Below are 17,503 nucleotides of genomic sequence, written 5' to 3'. Positions count from 1 at the left end.
TTCTGATAGTTTACTGTTAGTGTGTACAGACACAATAGATTTCTATATATTAACTTTGTATTCTGCAATTTTACTCAATTCATTGATGATTTTTTTTTTTTTTTTTGGTGGTATGTGGGCCTCTCACTGTTGTGGCCTCTCCCGTTGCGGAGCACAGGCTCTGGACGCGCAGGCTCAGCGGCCATGGCTCACGGGCCCAGCCACTCCGCGGCACGTGGGATCTTCCTAGACCGGGGCACGAACCCGTGTCCCCTGCATCGGCAGGCGGACTCTCAACCACTGCACCACCAGGGAAGCCTGATGAATTTTTTTTGATGGTGTCTAGAATTTTTTATATGTACTATCGTATTATCTGCCAACAATGGCAGTTTTACTTTCTTTCCAGTTTGGATTCCTTTAATTTCTTTCTCTTGTCACTTTCTTTATGAAAAGGTATTTGTTACAAAGGAAAGTAAAATTAAAAAAAGTAGTAGAATTGTCTAGAGACCGATCAGTAGTAATAGTATCAATGCCTGAAAATGTGACTTGTATGCTAATTCCCTTGACCCTCATGCTTCGGACTTCAGAACATGCTTCATCCTACATGTGAAGATTAGTAGACTTTTTTCATATAAAGATACAAGTATTTATTACAGATTTATAGTGGGCTCTTGATGTTCATGGGAAATATATCCAGACATATTAATGACTTGACAAGTTAGCAAATACTGTATTTGCTAAAGCTCTCCAGCGCTGATTTCTTTTGGGGCCCTTTTTTACATTGTTATTGCATCATCAGAATTTCTGACTGAGTGAAGATGCTGCACTGTGGTGTGGTTGCCCAGTGATTGACTAGGGATGCTTACTAGCAAATTGTTCTATAGACTAGCAAATTAATTTTCTTCAGCAGTTCTTTGGATGTAGATTTAGTAAAACCGTTACTAATGTGCTGTTAATGAAAGTCGTAGTGAACGTAGGAAATAGTCATTAGAGACCTTTTGAAGTGAATTTTCTTCAGGAATAGAGGTTAGCAGGAATGAGAGTTTTCAGGCTCCTAATTGAAATTGTGGGTTTGAGAACATTTTAATCCTCAAGACTTGTCTTTGTAAAGGAGATTGCTGCATAGTAGCTCTATTGGTATTAGCAGGCAGTAGGGATTAATTAGTTGTTTGAAATGAGTTGAATTACAGTGACAGGCATTTAATTAGTTCCCTATGTCATTATGCTTAGTAAAAAGTTTTTTTTTTTAAATTCGGCTGTGATTTTCAGTTAATTTATTTTATTTATTTTTGGCTGTGTTGGGTCTTCGTTTCTGTGTGAGGGCTTTCTCCAGTTGCGGCAAGCGGGGGTCACTCTTCATCGCGGTGCGTGGGCCTCTCACTATCATGGCCTCTCTTGCAGAGCTCAGGCTCCAGACGCGCAGGCTCAGTAGTTGTGGCTCACGGGCCTAGTTGCTCCGCGGCATGTGGGATCTTCCCAGACCAGGGATTGAACCCGTGTCCCCTGCATTGGCAGGCAGATTCTCAACCACGGTGCCACCAGGGAAGCCCGCTTAGTAAAAAGTTTTTATCTAAAGAATTCTCATCTGTTATATTCAGATTTCATAGTTTCGTATCAAAGAAAACATAGTGTCTTTCACCTAGTTTTAATGTTGCTACCTAAAAATAACTTTTAATTCATGTTGCTACTATTTGGGGTGTATAGATAAAACCTAACCAATAGTTAACTTTAAAAATAAACTATTCACCTGAAGTCCCTCCCAAGGCAAAACTGATTGCTTGCCAAATTACCATAAATTTACCATCAAAAAAGAACAAAACAAAAAAACCTGGCAATTTCAATCCTAAAACCTGGAGACTTGCCTAACTGGACCCTTTAAAGGAGTGGTCTTCAGTCCACAAGTATATCAAGAGTGCCTCTGACAGCAGAGAGACAATTCTTGAGTGGTTTATGAGGATCAGTATAGCAGTTAAGGGTTAAATATTACATATTATGCATCCGAGTGGGTCTGGAGCCTTAAATATCACTCCTTCAGAGAGGCTTTCCTTGGGTACCCAGTCATCCTGTATTATCTCCTCTGTAGGATATATTTGTTGTGTGATGTTTTTATATTTGTTTCCTAGTTACTTTTCTTTTCCTTTTCTCTGTTGTTGAATAAGTGAGTGAATAAATGAATGAATAAAGGCAGAGGCACAGTAGCTTTGTGGGTTGATAAAACCATAAAGGAGGGGGTGAACAATAATAGTTGTTTGTGAATCATTACAATACAGATTCATTATCTGTGTCTGCTGTTGATGATTGGATCATCTGCAAAGTAGGCTTTTATAATTGGCCTGCCGACATTAGAACATCTAGACCAGAGTTTGTAAATGCCTAGCATGAGAGCCACAAGCACTTCTCCCTCATCTGTGTGGATAACACAGATGAAAGAAGAGCACAGCACTCACTGTGCCCAGGTGGAAGCCGCTGCCAGTCAGTTTGAGTTGGCAGACCAGATGGAAAACATTGGCATCTAGACCACAGTCTACACGGGGGCCTGTCCATGCCAGAATCTAGGGGTGCCTTTATCTTTTCGGCTAGTGTTTTTTGAAGAGTTAGAAGTTTTTTTTGAGTCAGTATTGTTGCAAATGACGCCACTTTTTGAAGGGTAATCCTGGAACTTTATGATTCTGCAGAAAGTTTTTATTACTTAATTTGCTTCAGAAAAATAGCTCTTCAGTTTGGTTTATTTGGAATGATGGCCCATTTTCAGAATCTGGGCCATTTGGAGATGAGAGGCCTTAATTGATTATGCCCCTAAGAAACCTAACATTTAAAAATTTTGCATGCTACTTAATTTTTTCTGGTAAGGACTGAAGAGAATCCCTCCCTCTCAGAACAAACAAAAAACACAAACAAACCCACTGGGATTTTGAGAGACATTATTCCTTGGTTACTAATATTTAAATCTCAAATGAATCTTAACATGTGCTTTTAAACTGACATCCTGTGGGAAGCAGTTTTGTCTGTAGTTGGAAGTAACTCTGGCACATAAAACTGAGAACAAATTACTGTCTTTTGGGAAATTATTTAAGGAAATGTCCAAAATGTTCTAAAATAGAAAATGAACATTGTATGATCCTTGAAATACTGCTGTAGTGAATGATCTTTTCTAGCCCCTTAAAAAGAGGTTGTAGGGAAATATCCTTAGATACGATGTATGTGTTCACAGTGGTAACTACTGTATGAAATGTTCAGAAAGAAAAGAAGAATATGTGTTAAGTGGGACAGTTTTCCCCAAAACTAAGAGGAATTTAGACTTGGAAGAGCACACTATGTTTAATTCATTTCCCAGCTTATAAATAATTATTAAAACATTGGAGTAGATTTTAAAATGCCAATTTTAAAGCCCAGAGGCATTTTCCTTACACTGAAACTATAAAACATGGATTTTTCTATTAGAAGACATTTGTAAGTTAGTATTCTTTTAGAATATTAAAGGACAAAACAAGATTAGCAATGACTTGTTCCTGAACTAGTTGTCATAATTCCCTGTGATTGAATGTATTCATGAATTTCACTACTATTGTAGGTAATTTATCTTCTAATTCTAGTTGTGTCCTAGATATGATATACAAGAAGATGGTATTTGATTATTCCATTTAAGAAATCTTTTATTTGGAAACAATTTCAAATTTACAGAAATTTTGCGGGAATAAAAGCATTCCAAAAAACATTTATATACCCTTTACTGAGGTCAAACATTTTACCTCATTTGCTTTATCATTCATGCACTGCGTGTGTCACCTTAGGTAAGTAAGGTCTATGTACCATGGCCCTTATTCCTAAATACTTAAGTTTGTGTTTTCTAAGCTTAGGAATATTCCCTTGCATAACTAATTTAGTTGCCAACTTCATTATGTTAGAAAATGATACCTCACATTTTATCTCTTCCTGTTTTGTCACTTGACCCGATAATGTTGTTTATATTGTTTTTGTTCTCCAGTTCAGGATCCAGTCTAGGGTCAGCCACTGCATTTAGTTGTTGTGTCGTTTTAGTCCCCTCTATCTAGTCTGAAACATTTTACAGCCTTGATCTTTTATGACATTGACATCTTTGAAAAATTACCCTCCCTCTCCCGCCTTTTTAAGAGAATGTTCCTCTGTTTTGGATCTTTCTTCATGATTAGATTTAGTTCATGCATTCTCAGCTGAAATACTATATGGGGGATATTGTGTCCTCGTAGTAATACTTCTGTAGGCACATGAAGTCCATCTGAGAAGCCCATGTGAAGTCAAGATGTTGTCTGATTTCTCCATTGTAGAATTGCTTGTTTTTCCCTCTGCAACTGATGCGTAGTTTGTGGGGTACACTTTAAGATCATGGAAATACCCTACTCCTCATCAAAAGTTCCCCTAGATCTACCTTTCATTTTAAACAACTTCAGTAAAAAATGGGTTGCCATTTTTTTTAACTTTTGTAAATTGAAATAAAAGAGCAATATTATCAGTAATTCTACTTATTAGTGAAATATAAGAAGCGTAATAATGCTACAAACTAGGAAAATGGGTATTGATAATAACAGTTTTCCATTTGAATTAAAAGTTCTTGGAAAGAAAAATGACTAACTTGTGTATTTATTGGCCATATCTTCTCACTTGTCAAGTGTGTAAATTTTGGCGATTAAACAATTGAGTCATAGTGTGAGATGACCACTCTGCTTAACATGCGAAAGTAGTTTCTTTGGCTGAAAGGAGAAATTTAGTATGAGTATTTTGTTGTGCTCTTTATTTCATTCTTTAGCTTGATAACTAAAGCCTTAAAAAATAAAAAGATTCTTAGAGAAAGAGACTGTGAGACATTTGTCGAAGCAGGTATTTTTCCACTTGTGTTTAAAGTTTGTTGAATTGGATTGGACTGCTACTACAGAGGAACAGATTAAGCAAAGAGAAACTTCTACTACCATGTTGTTAATAGCTTGATTTCTGCATTTGTTCATTTAAAAGAGCAATGGTAAAGTCTAATCTGTTCCATTTGGAGTCTCTACTTTAAAGCCCTGAAATGTATGAGTATTTCACTGTGTTCTCACTAGTGTCAGATATCATGTATATAAGCAGCCAGTGCTGCATGGTACATCTCTGTACATTAACCTGTTTACAAAGAATAGACCCCTCCCCCATTCTTATTGTCTTAGAGTACACTCAATGAAGTGTCCTTTCACTAATACAGGTCCACTGCCTCCTGTTTTCTGCCTTCGTGGTGTTAACTTTTGCCTTGGTTGTTCTCTTTCCTTCCCCTTTTCTATTTGCCTCATTCCTACGATCTGCAGTAATAAATTTAGGTCAGCTCTGTTTGCTGAAGTTGACACTAACAAAACTTTATGGGACAAGGTCTGCTTTTAGCCTTTGGTATACTAATGAATTTTTGGAAAAAAAAAAAAAAAGAGCCACATTTTCCCTACTGCTGTAGGCATTCATCTCTTAACTATATTTTAAATGAGAGGCCTATGAATAAAACATAAAACCATAAATGTTAGAGCTCGAAGTGATTTTGGAAATACTCTTCCAAGTACCTTTTTCTCTAGTAAGAAAGCTTAATCCTGAGGGTAAGATGACTTGCATGTGGTTAGTAAGTAGTGTAATTGGTGATAAGATTCCTGGACCTTGAGATAGTCTTTTTTTTTTTACCGTTTTATTTTGCTTCAATTTTATCTTGTCCGAAGCCAGATTCCAAAGATACTACCTTGTGACTTTGGGTACACATTGATAACTGCAGTTCTGCCCACTGTCACAAAATCACAGTGAGTGCCACTTGTGGTCTTGAATTTGTGTTATTAAGAGAAGGTCAGTTTATGTTTCATATCCTATTTAGGAAGACAGGTATGAAAGCATATTTTTACTTCTCTTCACAGATCTTAAAAATGATGGGACTTTGAGCAAATGACTTAACCTATCTTTGCCTTGGTTTTCTCATCTGAAAAATGGGGATAATGCTACTTACTTCATAGGGTTGTTAAAAGGATTAAGTAAGTTAATACTGATTAATATTTACTAAGTACTTAAAACAGTGCTTCACATTATTTAAGTGTTTGTTAAAATAAATAGCATGATACACAATTAAGTAGTACTTTTAAAGCATCTACTTGTTTCCTGAATTGCTAGTCTCAGCCTAGTGGCATTTTGACAGCATAGAAATAAATTCTGTTATTTAGAGCACAACTGCCAGCTTAGTGGTTTAGTCATTCAGCACAAACTTCGAAAAGTGACGATTAAGATTTGATACGAAGAAAGAAGTTGAAAATGCTTCCAAGTCTGTAAAGTTGTTATACCACAGAATCCATTCATAAAAGCTAATGAATGATTTTTGAACATTTTGCTGTACTCAAGACATTTGGGGATTAAAAACCCGAAGATTTGATTACCTAATTTTCAGCCATTGCAGATTAGCAGTGCCAGGTGAATTAGGGAAAGTTATTGTTAACATCTGCCAGCAGTGAGAAGTAATGGTGAAGAGAGAGATGAACATTTATGAAAGTTCAGGGGCAGCCGTGTATACTACAGCCCCCTACATCATTTCATCATGGGCTGGTACTATAATTGATGGTCGTAATCATAAAATTTTACTACCAGAAGGGCCCTTAAAGGTTATCAAATTTAGTTTTCTTGTTTTTTTAAAAAAAAATATTTTAAGTATTTCCACTTTTTTTTTTGGGCCGCACTGCGTGGCATGTGGGATCTTAGTTCCCCAACCAGGGATAGAACCTGAGCCCCCTGCAATGGAAGCACAGATTCTTTTTTTTTTTTTTTTAACATCTTTATTGGAGTATAATTGCTTTACATTGTTGTTTTAGTTTCTGCTTTATAACAAAGTGAATCAGCTATACATATACATATATCCCCATATCCCCTCTCTCTTGTGTCTCCCTCCCCCCATCCCTATCCACCTCCTCTAGGTGGTCACAAAGCACCGAGCTGATCTCCCTGTGCTATGTGGCTGCTTCCCACTAGCTATCTGTTTTACATTTGGTAGTGTATATATGTCAGTGCTACTCTCTCACTTCGTCCCAGCTTACCCTTCCCCGCTCCCCTTGTCCTCATATCCATTCTCTACGTCTGCGTCTTTATTCCTGTCCTTCCTCTAGGTTCTTCAGAACCTTTTTTTTTTTTTTTTTTAGATTCCATATATATGTGTTAACATACGGTATTTGTTTTTCTCTTTCTGACTTACTTCACTTTGTATGACAGACTCAAGGTCCATCTACCTCACTACAAATAACTCGATTTCCTTTCTTTTTATGGCTGAGTAATATTCCATTGTATGTATGTGCCACATCTTCTTTATCCATTCATCTGCCGATGGACACTTAGGTTGCTTCCATGTCCTGGCTGTTGTAAATAGTGCTGCAGTGAACATTGTGGTATGTGACTCTTTTTGAATTATGCTTTTCTCAGGGTATATGCCCAGTAGTGGGATTGCTGGGTCGTATGGTACTTCTATTTTTAGTTTTTTAAGGAACCTCCACACTGTTCTCCATAGTGGCTGTACAAATTACATTCCCGCCAACAGTGTAGGAGCGTTCCCTTTTCTCCACACCCTCTCCAGCATTTATTGTTTGTAGATTTTTGGATGATGGCCAATCTGACTGGTGTGAGGTGATACCTTATTGTAGTTTTGATTTGCATTTCTCTGGTGATTAGTGATGTTGAGCATCCTTTCATGTGTTTGTTGGCAATCTGTATATCTTTGGAGAAATGTCTATTTAGGTATTCTGCCCATTTTTGGATTGGGTTGTTTGTTTTTTTGATATTGAGCTGCTTGTATATTTTGGAGATTAATCCTTTGTCAGTTGCTTCGTTTTCAAATATTTTCTCCCAATTTGAGGGTTGTCTTTTCATCTTGTTTATGGTTTCCTTTGCTGTGCAAAAGCTTTTAAGTTTCATTAGCTCCCATTTGTTTATTTTTGTTTTTATTTCCATTTCTCTAGGAGGTGGGTCAAAAAGAATCTTGCTGTGATTTATGTCTTAGAGTGTTCTGCCTATGTTTTCCTCTAAGAGTTTTACAGTGTCTGGCCTTACATTTAGGTCTTTAATCCATTTTGAGTTTATTTTTGTGTATGGTGTTAGGGAGTGTTCTAATTTCATTCTTTTAAATGCAGCTGTCCAGTTTTTCCAGCACCACTGATTGAAGAGGCTGTCTTTTCTCCACTCTATATTCTTGCTTCCTTTATCAAAGATAAGGTGACCATATGTGCATGGGTTTATGTCTGGGCTTTTTATCCTGTTCCATTGATCTATATTTCTGTTTTTGTGCCAGTACCACACGTCTCGATTACTGTAGCTTTGTAGTATAGTCTGAAGTCAGGGAGTCTGTTTCCTCCACCTCCGTTTTTCTTTCTCAAGATTGCTTTGACTATTCGGGGTCTTTTGTGTTTCCATACAAATTGTGAAATTGTTTGTCCTAGTTCTGTGAAAAATGCCATTGGTAGTTTGATAGGGATTGCATTGAATCTGTAGATTATTTTGGATAGTATAGTCATTTTTCAATGTTGATTCTTCCAATCCAAGAACATGGTATATCTCTCCATCTGTTTGTATCATCTTTAATTTCTTTCATCAGTGTCTTAGAATTTTCTGCATATAGGTCTTTTGTCTCCTTAGGTAGGTTTATTCCTAGGTATTTTATTCTTTTTGTTGCAGTGGTAAATGGGAGAGTTTTCTTAATTTCTCTTTCAGATTTTTCATCATTAGTGTATAGGAATGCAAGAGATTTCTGGGAAGCGCAGATTCTTAACCACGGGACCGCCAGGAAAGTCCCTAGTTTTCTCTTTTTACAATTTATAAAATAACCCTGAAACACCAAGAACACATTAAATCATGTTCCATAGACTGTGAGAAGTTAACCAAGTATGTATTTCATTTTAGAAAGCTTTCTGTGCAAGCTTTTTTAAAAGTTTTGTTATCTAGAAACTTTAGCTACAATTTCTGGCTGCTTTATTATGTATAGCACCTTTTCCTAATATACCAAATAAATGAAGCATTATCTCATACACACGTCTCCTCAGATATTAATTAAAGCCTATTACAGTTCACAATGGCGATCTGTAAGACATGTAATCAGCAACTATTGAGCTATGTGACCTTGGGAATTTCTTTCTTGTTCTGTAAAGTAGTAGGGATAATTGCCTCCCTTTACATCATACATTTCTAAAAAATGTAAAACACACAAAACGTTAAAATTACCATCTTAACTATTTTTGGGTGTACAGTGCTATTAAATACATTCACATTTTTGTGTAACCATCACTGCTGTCCATCTGTAGGACCTTTGATCTTCCCAACCTGAAATTCTGTACTCAGTAAGCATTAACTCCTTGTTTCCCCCTTCTCTAGCCTTTGGCAACTACCATTCTATTTTCTGTCTTAATGAATTTAACTACTCTAGGCTCCTTATTTAAATAGAATCATGAAGTATTTGTCTTTTTTGGGACTGCCTTACCCTTAGCATAATGTCTTCAAGGTTCATCCACGGTGTAGTATGAATAAGGTTGGTTTTTTTTAATGTCTTTATTGGAGTATAATTGTTTTACATTGTTGTGTTAGTTTCTGCTGTATAACAAAGTGAATCAGCAGTACGTATACATATATCTCCATATCCCCTCCCTCTTATGCCTCCCTCCCACCCTCCCTATCCCACCCCTCTAGGTGGTCACAGAGCACCGAGCTGATCTCCCTGTGCTATGCGGCTGCTTTCCCCTAGCTGTCTGTTTTACATTTGGTAGTGTATATGTGTCAGTGCCACTCTTCCACTTTGTCCCAGCTTACCCTTCCCCCTCCCCGTGTGCTCAAGTCCATGAATAAGGTTTTTAAGGCTGAAAAATACTGCATCGTAGGACTAGACCACACTTTATCTGCTCATCTGCAGGTGGACACTCAGGTTGCTTCCACTTTGTGGCTATTATGAATAATTCAGCTGTGAACGTGGTTATACATATATTTCTTCAAGTTCCTGCTTTCATTTGGGTATATACCCAAATGAACTGGAATTGCTGGATCATGTGGTAATTCTATTTTTAATTTTTTGAGGAACTGCCATATTGTTTTTCATTCTCCAGCCCCTGACAACCACTGATATTTTTACTGTTTTCATAGTTTTGACTTTTTCATAATGTGATATTGTTGGAATCATACAGCATGTAGTCTTTCCACATTGGATCTTTCATTAAATATGCATTTGAGGCTTCTCCATGTCTTTTGTCGCTTAATAGCTAATTTCTTTTAGTACTGAATAATACTGCATTGTCTGGATATACCAGTCTATCCATTCACTTATTGAAGGACATCTTGGTTGCTTTCAGGTTTTAACAATTATAAATAACGATGCTGTAAGCATTTAATGTGTGAGTTTTTGTGTGGACTTAACTTTGCAAGTTCTTTGGGTAAATACCAAGGAGTGTCATTGTTGGATTGTATGGTAAGAGTATGTTTGGTTTTGTAAGAAACTGTCAAAGTGTCTTCCAAAGTGGCTGTACCATTTTGCAAACCTATCAGCAATGACTGAGAGTTCCTCTTGCTCTACATCCTCATCAGCATTTGGTGTTACCAAAGAATACCAGATTTGGGCCACTCTTATTGCTTTGTGGTGGTATCTCATTGTTTTAATTTGCATTTCTGTGGTGACACATGATGTGGTGCATCTTTTCATATGCTTATTTGCCATCTGTATATCTTCGTTGATGAGATGTCTGTTAAGATCTTTGGCTCATACTTTAATTGGATTGTTTGTTTTTGTACTGCTGAGTTTTAAAAGTTCTTTGTATATTTCCCATAACAGTCCTTTATAGAGTATCTTTTGCACATATTTTTCTCTTACTCTGTGGCTTGTTTTCCGAGTCTCTTGGCATTGTCTTTTGCAAAGCAGAAGTTTTTAATGAAGTTATCTTATTATTTCTTTCATAGATTATGCCTTTGGTTTTGCCTTTGCCCATTTTCAGGTTATATTTTTTGTTCTTGTGTTATGGCTAGTTATGATATATGTAGTTTTGATATCATGACTAGATCTTCACACATATAAATCGTATATGTGAAAGTTCTGAAAATTATAATGTCTGTATGTATAAATAAAGTAGTGATTATGGTTGTGTTAACTTTCTTCCTTTCTCTCTCTTTCTTTCTCTTTCTTCTTTCTGTCCTTTCTTTTCTTTCTTTTTTCTTTCTTTCTTTCTTTCTTTTTCTTTCTTTCTTTTCTTCCTTCCTTCCTTCCTTTCTTTCTTTCTTTCTCTCTCTCTCTCTCTCTGTCTCTCTCTCTCTGTCTCTCTCTCTCTCTTTCTCCTCTCTCTCTCTCTTTCACATTTTTTTGAGATTAGCCCAAACTCCACTGAACAGGAGGGGAAAAATTTTTAAAGTAGAACACTTTTGGGGTTATGTAGAAGAAATTAATTTGTAAAATTGGAATTCATTGTGCTTGGTACAATTGGTACTTGTAGACAGTTTTGGAATGAATGTGTGGCAAACAATTGGCCAGTGTTAGGGCCTTGAAAATAGTTCCATTTGTTTAATTACTCCCACGTTGATACATTTCATAATCCCGAGCTGTACCTAATAAATAAGAGACCACTTGAGAAATAAACATTTGGCAAGTAAAATATATGAATATGTAAATATATAAAATCTGTGTCAATTGTGACTCATTAGGTGTACTTCATAATTGCAGTCAAAATAAAGAATATGACAAGAAAGATGGAAGACCTGTTAGAGAATTATGATACTTCACTGAACGATATAAGGGATTTGAATGTTTGAGTGGACAAACCATGTGCCTAGGTGGAGAGACTTGGTTAAGTATCAAGAGTTGATAAAGGGAAGTTAGTATTTTAACAGAATTATTAATTTTTAAAGTTTATTTCAAATGCGAGAGATGAAACACATTCCCGAACATTCCAACTTCTTGATCTGCTATATAGAATAATATGTAGGATAAGCTACAGTAATTCATGTAGTCCTAATTTATTTCCAATTAGAAATAAACAGACTAATGGAAAAGAATGGAAGACTCAGATATAGAATTGTCTCTATATGGAATTTGGCATATCACATCAATCTAGTTAGGAAAGTGTGGATTTTTAAATTAGGAGTGAGGGCATCCCTGATGGCGTAGTGGTTAGGAATCCGCCTGCCACTGCAGGGGACACGGGTTGGACCCCTGGTCCAGGAAGACCCAACATGCTGCGGAGCAACTGGGTCTGTGCACCACAACTACTGAGCCTGCGCTCTAGAGCCCCCAAGCCACAACTACTGAGCCCACGTGCCACAACTACTGAAGCCCACGCACCTAGAGCCTGTTATCCGCAGCAAGAGAAGCCACTGCAATGAGAAGCCCGTGCACCACAACGAAGAGTAGCCCCAACTCACCGCAACTAGAGAAAGCCTGTGCACAGCAAAGAGGACCCAGCACAGCCAAAAATAAATACTAAGTAAATACATAAATATTAAATGAGGAGTGAGGTGATTATAGGTTATACATTTGTAAAAAGGGCCTTTCTTGCATTGTATAATCAAATCCTAGATGGGTGAACATTTTAAATTTAAAAATATAAATACTCTTAGAAGATATTTAATTTTAGTCCTCTGACAGGAAAGTCAGAAACCAAAAAGGGAATATAATTGATTACATAAGGGAGGATCATGTTCATGAAGAAAACATTTTATAAGCCTTGTTAAAAGACTGACTCAGAAAAGCAACAGTGAATTTTAACAGTATTGTCAAAATAATTTCAATCCTAAAAATAGAAAACTTTGAACTTTTACTTCCGATTTACTTATACCTTGTATGCAAAAATTCACGTATAGGTGCACGAATTAATAAATGTTCATATGTAGTTGTACAGTATTTCTTAAACTTAAAAATATGTAAAAAATTATAGTAGTTTCAGAAGTATCTTTAATGGAAGACTATGTCTTTGAATGAAAAAAATAATGCACCTCTTCAAGATTTATGGCTATTAGGAGTGTTTTCTTAAGGTATATTGTTATTGTCACTAAAAAATTAGTTATTTGCTAAGATGGGTACAGAGTAATGTTGATGTGAAAGGTTTGCAGTGTTACATGTTTTAATAAACAACGATTAGTCTAAAAATGTTTTCTTTCAGTCAGGTCAATTCAGTGAAGATATGATACCTACAGTGGGCTTCAACATGAGGAAAGTAACTAAAGGTAACGTCACAATAAAGGTACGTCAGCTTCTTGCCATACTTGATTTACATTGTTAGCAGATACAAACTAGGAATTTTTCTGTTTGTTTCTTTGCGTTTTACATGAGTATTGGCAGTTCTTAATTAATGAGTGGGCATATTCCAAAAGAGTGTAAATCAAGTTTTTTTCTTTCTTGCTCTAATAGATCAAAATGTGTGTGTTGAAATGTTGTTAAGTGCCCATAAAAAACTTAGCATATGGGTTGGCAGAAGTATTATTTGGGATTTAGGTGTTCCTAGGAAAGAAAAATCCCATCTTCAGAGTATTTGGAATGTGATATTATTACATTATTTCATGAATGATATTTTATATTGAAAGATAATAATTGTTTATAATGTTGGTAATTTAGTATTATATTTGTGGTAGCAAATATGGTAAACTAGTTTTCCTTTTCTTTGCTAATAAGCCCTAAAATTAAAACTATAAAACAGTAAAAAGTTAACTAACATAATTTTGTTTCTAGAATAAGTTTCATAGGTTTGAATTGTGGACTGCTGGACTGTTTTTTAATTTATTAGTAGTATTATTTTTGGCTTCCCTGTTCATGGGGGGAGTTTACTTCTATAGCCTGAACTTTATGGCCATTTTACCCAGTTCTTGTGGTTCACAGAAGCTGTTTACTAAATTCGTTCCATAGCTTATCTAATGAAGCTGCTAATTTTTCGTGTGTGTCTTCATGCATGTTTCCAGTGTCTATGGCTAAATTGGAAGCCTCCTAAAGATAAATATCATGACTTCAGACCTTTACATAGCCCTACAGAGTAGCCATAATAGTGAAATTACTGTGGGTTGTAGCTTTCATATGGGTAAAATAATTTTATATAAGAAAAGCACCTAGGTAGGAATGTTTTCTGTTATGTACAGAATAACTAAAAACGATTAGATGTTAATATATACCCAATCAGACAACTAAACTTAAATAGATTCTGAATGAACTGTTTTTTTCTGTCTTGGACTCCAAATATGGATAACGGCTGATTATGCAGATTCTAAGAGTGCTATTTCAAAAAATACGTATTTTCAATATTGGAAATTTATTGGTAAACAGGCAAAGAAAGTATTGCACAGAAACTAAATGTTTGCTCAAGCACCACCTATTAGGTCTAATGTAAACATATTAAGTATGAGCTTCAAGTTTAGAAGTGGCCCCAAGAACTTCCAGATTAAGAGCTTGTTTGACCTCAAGTTTTTCAAAAGCAGTTTGGCTCTAATACTGTGGAAATGAGCATATCTGCTTGATCTTTGTCCCCTCCTTCTGCTGCTTTTTTCTTCAATGTGTTATTTGAAATATCTTTATTAAGAACTGTCTATCTTGATTTGAAGATTTGGGACATAGGAGGACAACCCCGCTTCCGGAGCATGTGGGAACGGTACTGCAGAGGGGTCAACGCTATTGTGTAAGCTGCTTCCACGCCCCTCCCCCCCCGCCCCGTCTCCCCCCTTGCAGTCAGTTTAGGTTTCAAGGGAAAAACGCTGGTTTTCATACTTTTAAAGGCTCAGTTTTTACTTCGGGCAATAACAGTCTTTCTTAGATATTTTCTTAGTGTAATCCCATTAGCATCAGACTTTAAAAATAGAATGAGAGTTTTATTTGCTTTTTATGTAGCTAAGAGCTAATGGATATAAATGTTTTACTATCATGTATTAGGCCCCTAAGAACAGTCTACCTCTCTACTTATTTTATTGAAGTATAGTTGATTTTCAGTATTGTGTTGGTTTCAGGTATACAGCATAGTGATTCAGTAGTTTTAATTATATTCCATTATAGGTTATTACAAGATAATGGGTATAATTCGCTGTGCTATACAGTATATCCTTGTTGCTTATCTAATTTTATATATAGTAGTTTGTAGAACAGTCTATTAGAAAGTATTTTTGGGTGCCAGCCTTTTAAAATCGAGGACTTTATTTTAATGAACAGTTACAGTAGTATAAATTAAGAAAATTAAAATATCTATTAATTGCGATCATCAAAGAATATGGTGGAGACATATTGAGATCACTTTATGTTTCTGTGAAGCTACATGATAGATGCTGCAGATCGTGAAAAGATAGAAGCCTCTCGAAATGAACTACATAATCTTCTAGATAAGCCACAGTTACAAGGAATTCCAGTGAGTATGGAGTACTGGTTAATTTTACATTATATAATTAAAATATTTATAATTATTACTACAAGTATAATTATACATTTTTATTTATTGTGTTTGAAATCAGTAAAATGTCTTTTGTTTTAAAGCCTGGAAGGCTTACATTTACTGAGTATCTGCCACGTACTGTGCAGTGTGCTGTTTATTCATTTCTTAACCAGCTGTTTATTGAACTGTATGTAGTAGGAGCAGTGCTTAGTCCTGGCGAAATAGTAGTGAGCAGAAGTGAAAAGAAACATGCTGCCTGCAATCATGGAGCTTATGGTTTAGTAGGAAGCTAGGTAGATGATATGAAATCATTTGAATAATACGGCTGTGATCAGTGCTACGAGGGAGAGGTACAAGGGGCTCTTGAGTTGTAAGTTAGAGGGGAGATTTAATGTAGTTTGAGGGACGAAGGAAGGATTCCCTGAGGAAGTGCTGCTTGAGCTGAGATGTGAGGGATGTGTAGGCACGTGAGGGATGTGACAGCTGGAGGAAAAGGGAGTTGCAGGCAGAGGCTCTTTGGTAGGAGGAGGTGGGGCACTGGGAGGAAGCCAGTGTTTCTTGAGCACAGAGCAGAGTGAGGAGGGTGGGGTAGAGTGTGGCGAGCTTGCGGTGGCCCGGACACTAGAAGAGGCTGTGTGGGGCGGGACTGGTTGTTTCTCTTTATTTATTTATTTTAACATCTTTATTGGAGTATAATTGCTTTACAATGATGTGTTTCTGCTGTATAACAAAGTGAATCAGCTATACATATACATATATCCCCATATCCCCTCCATCTTGGGTCTCCCTCTCACCCTCCCTATCCCACCCCTCTAGATGGACACAAAGCACCGAGCTGATCTCCCTGTGCTGTGCACCTGCTTCCCTCTAGCTATCTATTTTACATTTGGTACTGTATGTATGTCCATGCCACTGTCTCACTTTGTCCCAGCTTACCCTTCCCCCTCCCCATATCCTCAAGTCCATTCTCTAGTAGGTCTGCATCTTTATTCCCGTCTTGCCCCTAGGTTCTTCTGATCATTTTTTTTTCTTTTTTTAGATTCCATGTATATATGTGTTAGCATATGGTATTTGTTTTTCTCTTTCTGACTTACTTCACTCTGTATGACAGTCTCTAGGTCCATCCACCTCACTACAAATAACTCAATTTTGTTCCTTTCTGTGGTTGAGTAATATTCCATTGTATACATGTGCCACATCTTCTTTATCCATTCAGCCGATGATGGACACTTAGGTTGCTTCCACCTCCTGGCTATTGTAAAAAGAGCTGCAATGAACATTTTGGTACATGACTCTTTTTGAATTATCGTTTTCTCAGGGTATATGCCCAGTAGTGGGATTGCTGGGTCGTATGGTAGTTCTGTTTTTAGTTTTTTAAAGAACCTCCATACTGTTCTCCATAGTGGCTGTACCAATTTACATTCCCACCAACAGTGCAGGAGGGTTTCCTTTTCTCCACACCCTGTCCAGCATTTATTGTTTCTAGATTTTTTGATGAGGGACATTCTGACTGGTGTGAGATGATATCTCATTGTAGTTTTGATTTGCATTTCTCTCATGATTAATGATGTTGAGCATTCTGTCATGTGTTTGTTGGCAATCAGTATATCTTTGGAGAAATGTCTATTTAGGTCTTCTGCCCATTTTTGGATTGGGTTGTTTGTTTTTTTGATATTGAGCTGCATGAGTTGCTTGTATGTTTTGGAGATTAATCCTTTGTCAGGTGCTTCATTTGCAAATATTTTCTCCCATTCTGAGGGTTGTCTTTTCGTCTTGTTTATGGTTTCCTTTGCTGTGCAAAAGCTTTTAAGTTTCATTAGCTCCCATTTGTTTATTTTTGTTTTTATTTCCATTTCTCTAGGAGGTGGGTCAAAAAGGATCTTGCTGTGATTTATGTCACAGAGTGTTCTGCCTATGTCTTCCTCTAAGAGTTTTACAGTGTCTGGCCTTACATTTAGGTCTTTAATCCATTTTGAGTTTATTTTTGTGTATGGTGTTAGGGAGTGTTCTAATTTCATTCTTTTACATGTAGCTGTCCAGTTTTCCCAGCACCACTGATTGAAGAGGCTGTCTTTTCTCCACTCTATATTCTTGCCTCCTTTATCAAAGATAAGGTGACCATAGGTGTGTGGGTTTATGTCTGGGCTTTTTATCCTGTT

The 17,503-nt window shown here is 36.6% G+C and overlaps 1 protein-coding gene across 1 annotated transcript in view; it reads left to right on the top strand.

Moving 5' to 3' along the window:
• Positions 1 to 17,503, top strand: part of ARL8B (ADP ribosylation factor like GTPase 8B) — a 66,340-nt gene that overhangs the window by 36,264 nt on the left and 12,573 nt on the right. The window contains 3 exon segments of the mRNA XM_060161314.1: positions 13,104 to 13,184; positions 14,530 to 14,603; positions 15,227 to 15,320. Coding sequence (XP_060017297.1) covers positions 13,104 to 13,184; positions 14,530 to 14,603; positions 15,227 to 15,320 — 249 coding nt within the window.

The sequence above is a fragment of the Lagenorhynchus albirostris genome, chromosome 10 (assembly GCF_949774975.1).
Source record: "Lagenorhynchus albirostris chromosome 10, mLagAlb1.1, whole genome shotgun sequence".
NCBI classification, from domain to species: domain Eukaryota; kingdom Metazoa; phylum Chordata; class Mammalia; order Artiodactyla; family Delphinidae; genus Lagenorhynchus; species Lagenorhynchus albirostris.
Note: the sequence above shows the minus strand (reverse complement) of the source record. Positions and strands in the feature narration are given on the sequence as shown.